At 35.9% G+C, this 7500-nt stretch overlaps 2 protein-coding genes across 3 annotated transcripts in view; both read right to left on the bottom strand.

Moving 5' to 3' along the window:
• LOC125026015 (cuticle protein AMP1A-like) overlaps window positions 1-7500 on the bottom strand; it is a 24519-nt gene that overhangs the window by 8196 nt on the left and 8823 nt on the right. The window lies entirely within an intron of this gene.
• LOC125026017 (cuticle protein AMP1A-like) lies at window positions 878-6480 on the bottom strand. 2 transcript variants are annotated; one of them, XM_047614392.1, is made up of 3 exons: window positions 6461-6480; window positions 1725-1969; window positions 878-1217 (listed from the first exon to the last, which is right to left on the bottom strand). In XM_047614392.1, the coding sequence occupies exons 1-3, from the start codon at window positions 6467-6469 to the stop codon at window positions 998-1000; spliced, it is 474 nt and encodes a 157-aa protein (XP_047470348.1). In that variant the 5' UTR covers window positions 6470-6480; the 3' UTR covers window positions 878-997. The 2 variants fall into 2 exon arrangements, with proteins under 2 accessions (XP_047470348.1, XP_047470347.1); XM_047614391.1 differs by lacking the exon at window positions 6461-6480 and adding an exon at window positions 2539-2648.

The following is a 7500-nucleotide window of genomic DNA, read 5'->3' as shown; positions in this document are numbered from 1 at the left end:
AGATATATTATATATGATATATATATATATATATATATATATATATATATATATGCTTGTGTGTGGAAGCATACATATATATATATATATATATATATATATATATATGTAAAAGTGAATATGTATATATATATATATTACCTTTAAATATAAATTCTAATAGGGAGATTATAATTTCAGATCAATTTCTAGGAACTTTCAAATGCAATAACTATAAATAATTGACACAAAGACAAACACAGTAACGTGTACACAAATATGAAAGGAAAACCGCCACAGTAAGAAAATAAAATAAAATTGAAATGTACATTTCAATTTTATTTTATTTTCTTACTGTGGCGGTTTTCCTTTCAACTATAAATAAATAAAGTAGTAATAATCTTCTTATTTCAGGTAAAAAGAAAATAACCTTTTCACTACCAGCGATCGGAGAAGCTACCAACCATCTACGATTGACCATTGCCAGCGTATACTAAAAGCGAAAATTTATACAAATAGGTTAATATATGTGTGTGAGCGTGTATGTGTGTTTCGAAAATCCTCCTCAGGTCTGAAGATGAAATCCAGAATTTCGAAACTATTGTCTCATTTTTGATAAATCAAGTTTGTGGATTGTCTTTTTTTCTACCATTGCATCAAACCGGTTTTACCATTCATGTATATATATATATATATATATATATATATATATGTGTGTGTGTGTGTGTGTGTGTGTGTGTGCGTCAGTGTAACCTCGCGTTGTAATCATGTTAAAACGAAATCTACATGTGTATATATTGTTTTCTGTGTCTGATGATTCATAGAAATAGGTTCAATATATTTACAGATACCTTTTTTGAAGTAGAATAAAAAAATAAGATGAAAAGAAAATACGACAAAAATTGTGCATTATTTATTATAAACAAGCTGTTCTATCACACGTCATTAATTTCGCGAATAAGTTATTTACACGTGGGAGGAATCGGTTCTGTACATGACTTTTCCTTTTCGTAGACTTCTACTGTGGCCTCTGGTAGAGCTGGGAAGGTGCGGCGTCTCTGGTCTCCGCCGCGGCAAGAGCGTCTTCCTCAGCTGCCTTTTGGATCTGCCTGAGCACGAACTCGGGAATCTCATGAGGGAATTCGGGAGCCACTGGCAGGTGGTCACCCTCGGGCTGGAAGCCGTCCTCGTTGGCGACGTATGTGACCTCGATCAGGCTACCGTCGGGAGCAGTGTATCTGGAAAGGAAAACTCTTGCATATAGATTGTGAGCCAAATTTGATGCTATGCCTCATAGATGGCTGCGGTGAAACATATTTTACTTTTATAGTGATCCTTGACCTTTGATGTCTAGCATATTTATTTGTTTAAAACATTAAACGTTATATCTTACTTTCATGATCTCGCCATAAAGTAACTCGAACACGAACCAACGTTTACGAATGCGGAAGCATTAATCTTTATAACATTGAAATATTGGTGATAATAATAACACTAATGCTTCATATAATAGTGTTCATATATATAATAAAACCTGATAATAGACATAATATCATAATTACGAATAATTGTATTTTGGAAAATAACACTAAGAATTACATAACTATGACGACTAATTATAATTAGAATAGTTAAAATATAAATGATTGTAATCATAATGATGATGGCTAAAATAAAATTAGGCATACATAATACGAGTACATATATGCACTTACAGACTAACCCACTATAGTTGTAATACTTACGAGTACTTTCCAGAAGCAACGATGGCGCCCTCAGGGCCGTCAGGTGAGCCGGACTCCGAGGCGGTGATGCCGTCGCCAGTCTCGATATCGAAGTTGTACCTGCCGTCGTCCTCTTGGACTCGGTCGTCCCTCAGGATGGGCACGACCTCAACTACCTCAAGTACGCCCCGTGTGGAGGGGTCCGGAAGAGAGTAGCCATTCTGAGGGGCCGCGGCGGCCACAGCAGTGAGGGCAATGAGAATCGCCTGTGAAGAGTGTATGGATGTTGTAATTGCACTTCTTATATAACCGCGGCCTGTATTTAGCTTTAAAACACACCCCTCTCTCTCCTCTTCTCTCTCTCATACATACATATATATGTGTGTGTGTGTGTGTACCTACATTTATGTGTGTGTGTGTATGTGTATTGATATATGTATGTATGTGTGTATATAGGTAAATATACATAAAAAAATATATATAAAAAATTGTGTGTGGATCGTTCTTTTCTATCACATTATGTCCATGGGTCAGGAAGAGAGTAGCCATTCTGAGGGGCCGTGGCAGCCACAACAGTGAGGGCAGTGAGGAAAAATAGAGAGCATGGCTGTAGTATTTACACTTCAGTTTATACTGCCACTGTTACTAAATCCATCCCTCCCTCTCTCTTCCTTTTTTCTCTCTCACTCTAAGTATATATATATATAAATACATGTATTCATGTTTACGTGTGCGTGGATGGTACTGTTCTGTGTGTGACTATCATATTCACGATCAGATTACCACAGCCAGGCATAAGCACAACTTCACAGAACCATACAGAAGATTCACTCACAAACTTCATGGTGTTCAGAGTAGCAGTGAACTGATGATCCGGTTATGAAGTCGAGACTCTTATATACCGAGGGAAAAGATGCCCTTGAATGGAGTCGCCTTACCCTTCACCTCATATGTTGCTGCTCTTCATGGCTATACGTCTTAAATGTGTATCTTACGAAAGAATAATGTAACAGAAAAAAGAAAATACTCGTAAACCCCAATTAGGCGATGTGTTTGATACAAAGTAAGGTATTCAGATTACAATGACTGACTTACTGCATCGTCAATTGAAGTGTACTAGAGTACTGATATGATATTATTTCTTTCATACATTCATTGCCAGCCTTACGTTAACGGAAATTTAAATATACCATTAGAAAGATTAAAAGCAGTGTAGAAGCGTGTTTCTCATGAGATAAATGTGAATTCAAAAAGAGGGTACAGATGGATGACTACGTTGATAAATCAAATGCAGATAACTCTGAGGAATATTAATATCATTACGCTTCTTTAATCATGACCATTTCTACACTGTAAAGGGAGGTGTACCTGTATACTTATACACCAGCACATATGTGTGTTTCTGTGTGCAAGTGTGTGTATAATGGACGTATGCAAATTTATATAGTGAGAAATATATATATATATATATATATATATATATATATAGAGAGAGAGAGAGAGAGAGAGAGAGAAGGGAAATATATGCATAAACACATGCAATGCACCCATACGCGTGTGACATTAATTAAGGATAAATAGTACCCCCTCCCCTTGTGCGTGGGTGATCTACCTATCTGTCTATATATGTATATATGTTTATACAACAATTTTGCTAACTCGTTTTAAACAAACTAGAAAGGTTTATTAGTTTATCTATTAGCTTACTTTCTCTGCCAAGATACATGCGAGTTGGGCGGTATTTCAGCATTTTTTCTCCCAAACATGAGTTGGGAAGAGGATATTGTGATCCTGAATATGTGTGTGTGCATTTATGTACTAGTATTTATGAATGTATTTATATTGCGCGTATATTTGTAAACGTTCTTAAGATACTGTATGAGGAAGGAAATTGATAAATACAGAAACAGTAATTTCAATCACTTTGTTTTGCCCTCTCACTCAACTACATGCTTTGCAGCACGAGTAGTTTTGCTCTTGGTTGATTAGCCTTGCACCCCTTTCTGAAAGCAGTTATATTTAGCATATTTCTGATTGAATTTCTAATGAAGTCTTGCTGTGTGTTTGCTTTGTCAATCTGTTTATATACACACATATATGTATATATACATATATATGTATATATATATGCATGTATGTGCGTGTATATGTGTTTGTGTGTATGTATGTGTGCATATATGTAGACAGGTATGTATGTATGTATATGCGTGTGTATGTGTGTCTGTGTATGTGTATATGTATGTGTATGTATACATATATATACACATAAATGTATGTGTATCAATACATATGTATATATGCAGATAAATATATATAGATACACACACAGAAATATATATATATTAATTTACATATCTATTTATTTATATGCATATGTATTATAAATATGTATATTTATGTATTCACATATTCATATATTTATACATACATATATATTTACTAATTTGTTTCTTTGTATATATATATTTATATACATATATATGTACTATTTTTTGTATTTATATACATATGTATGTATAAATGCATATATATCTATATTCATTTATTCATTTATATACATATATATGTACATTTGTAATATATGTATATATATGTATGTGTGTGTGATACATATACATATACATATATGTTTACATATACATATACATAAATTTACATATATACATATATACAAATGCATACATGATTATATGTATAAACACACATGATTATATTTATACACATGTATGTGTATGTGTGTGCGTATGCACATGTGCATATACACACACACATATAGATATATACACTCACAATGTATACACATTTATATACATTTATATATATATATGCATATATGTACATATATGCGTTTATCTATACATATTTACATTTATGCGTATATAAATATTCAGGCGTGTTTGTTTTCTTAGCACATTTAAATATGAATTATAATAGGGAAATCAGGATTCCAAGGCAATCTTTCAGATGTTGAGGAATGCAGAACATTAGAACATTTCCTAAAGGTGTAATAATCACGACAAAAAAGTTTGCATCATTTATTATAAACAAGCTGTTCAAACACACGTCATTCATTCCGCGAATAAATTATTTACACATGGGAGGAATCGGTTCTGTACGTGACTCTTCTTTTCTTTTCAAAGACGTCTACTGCGGCCTCTGGTAGAGCTGGGATTTCATCTTCAGGTCTGAAGATGAAATCCAGAATTTCGAAACTGTTGTCTCATTTTTAATTAATCAAGTTTGTGCATTGTGTTTCCTTTCTACCATTGTATCAACACGGTAGAATGTTTTACCATTCATATGTGTATGTACGCGTGTGTGTGTCCGTGTAACCTCGCGTTGTAATCATATCATTAAAACGAAATTAATATGTGCATATAGTGTTTTCTGTGCCTTATGATTCATAGAAATAGGCTCAACATATTTTACAGATACAACCTGTTTTTGAAGTAGAATAGAAGATAAGATGAAAAGAAAATACGACAAAAACTGTGCATTATTTATTATAAACAAGCTGTTCTATCACACGTCATTCATTTCGCGAATAAGTTATTTACACGTGGGAGGAATCGGTTCTGTACATGACTTTTCCTTTTCGTAGACTTCTACTGTGGCCTCTCGTAGAGCTGGGAAGGCGCAGCGTCTCTGGTCTCCGCCGCGGCAAGAGCGTCTTCCTCAGCTGCCTTTTGGATCTGCCTGAGCACGAACTCGGGAATCTCATGAGGGAATTCGGGAGCCACTGGCAAGTGGTCACCCTCGGGCTGGAAGCCTTCCTCGTTGGCGACGTATGTGACCTCGATCAGGCTCCCATCGGGAGCAGTGTACCTGGAAAGGAAAACTTAATGAATGGTAGTGGAGGATAATTTTACTTCTGTGATGTCACCATATAGTTTCTGACAGTAGTGTTAAGCTCGTAATTAGCCGAATCAACGATAGTGGAAAACCCGAATCGGAGTTTTTAGTATGTAACCATTAGTTTAGGCGTAACTGAAATACTGCTGCTTCTTATAACAGCATGGGTCATGCATGCCGTTATTGATAATGATGTATGGCAATAGGCATAATAATGATATTAGCATTACTTTTGCTCCTAATGATAATCAAAACAATATCTATGACTTAGATAATAACTGTGATCATGATAATGATTACAAAAAAATATGCTCTCATGATTCAAGTACACATGTTCATATACAAACACCTACTAAAGCTATAATACTCACGAGTACTTTCCAGAGGCAACGATGGCGCCCTCAGGGCCGTCAGGTGAGCCGGACTCCGAGGCGGTGATGCCGTCGCCAGTCTCGATGTCGAAGTTGTACCTGCCGTCATCCTCTTGGACTCGGTCGTCCCTCAGGATGGGCACGACCTCAACTACTTCAAGTACGCCCCGTGTGGAGGGGTCCGGAAGAGAGTAGCCATTCTGGGGAGCCGCGGTGGCCATAGCAGTGAGGGCAACAAGAATCGCCTGTGGAAAGATAGAGAGCATGTACGTGGTATTTGCACTGTTTATATTGCCGCAGATTGCATTAAGTTACTAAACCCATCTCTCCCTCTCTTTTTCTTCCTTTTTTCTCTCTGTATATACATGCATATCTATCTATATCTATATATATATATATATATATATATATATATATATATCCTGTTTGTGTGTGTGGATGGTACTTTCTGTGTATGACTATTATATTTGTGGTCAGACTACCACAGTCAGGTATAAGCACAACTTCACAAAATCATACAGGAAGTTCACTCACAAACTTCATGGTGCTCAGAGTAGTAGTGAACTGATCCGGTTGTGACGCTGAGATTCTTATATACCGAGGGAAAAGCTGACCTTGAATGGTGTTGCCTTACCCTTCACCTCATATGTTGCATGGCGATACGTCTTCCATGTTGACCTTAGGAAAGAATGATAGGGAAAGAGACACGTAAACCCCAATGAGGTAGTGTGTTTGATACAAAGTAAAGCATTCAAATTGTAACGATTCATTGACTGCATCGTTACTTCTTTCATACATTCATTGCCAACCTCACGTTAACGATTTTTTTAAAAATGCCATAAGCCCCCCCCCCAAAAAAAAAAAAAATATAAAGCTGAATAAAAAAAAAAAAAAAAAAAAGGTTTTAAATGTTATTTAAATGGATGGATGGAAAAGTTTCATACTAGTAACACGGAAGAATAATTACATGATTAAACTTCCTTAGCTATGGATAGTTCTACATAGTACAGGAGTGGGAGCGGGGGGGGGGGGGGTACCTGTAAACTTACACACACACGCACACATGTATGTGTATGTGTGATAGAGAGAGAAAAAGGGAGTTTGTGTTTACATTAATTAATTCCTTCAATTAAGGATATATAATACCCTCTCCCTTTGTGCGCGGGTGATCTACCTACTTATGAATGTATACATTGGCGTGGTTAGCAAACTTGTTAGCTCGTTATAAGCATGCTATTTTTTTTTTTTTTTTTTTTTTCATTACTTCCCAAATAAATCACTTTCCCTGCCGGGACATACCCATACCGTTAGTTGGACGGTATATAGGCTGTTTTCCTCCTGTACATGAAGTGGAATAGTAAAGGCTGTTGTGATGCTGTATGTTTAGTTATGCGTGCATGTATGTATGGGTGAATGGATATATTTTTTTATAATGTCGAACATCTACATGTAAGCCTTCTCGAAGACATGAGAAAGGAGATCAATAAATTGCACTCTCACTCAACTACATGCTTCGCCCCACTGAGTAGGTCAGCTCGCGGTTTTGATGAGCACCACGTCCTGGTAGTAATATT

Source organism: Penaeus chinensis, chromosome 5 (genome assembly GCF_019202785.1).
Source record: "Penaeus chinensis breed Huanghai No. 1 chromosome 5, ASM1920278v2, whole genome shotgun sequence".
Classification (NCBI taxonomy): Eukaryota; Metazoa; Arthropoda; class Malacostraca; order Decapoda; family Penaeidae; genus Penaeus; species Penaeus chinensis.
This window is presented reverse-complemented; position numbering and strand designations above follow the sequence as displayed.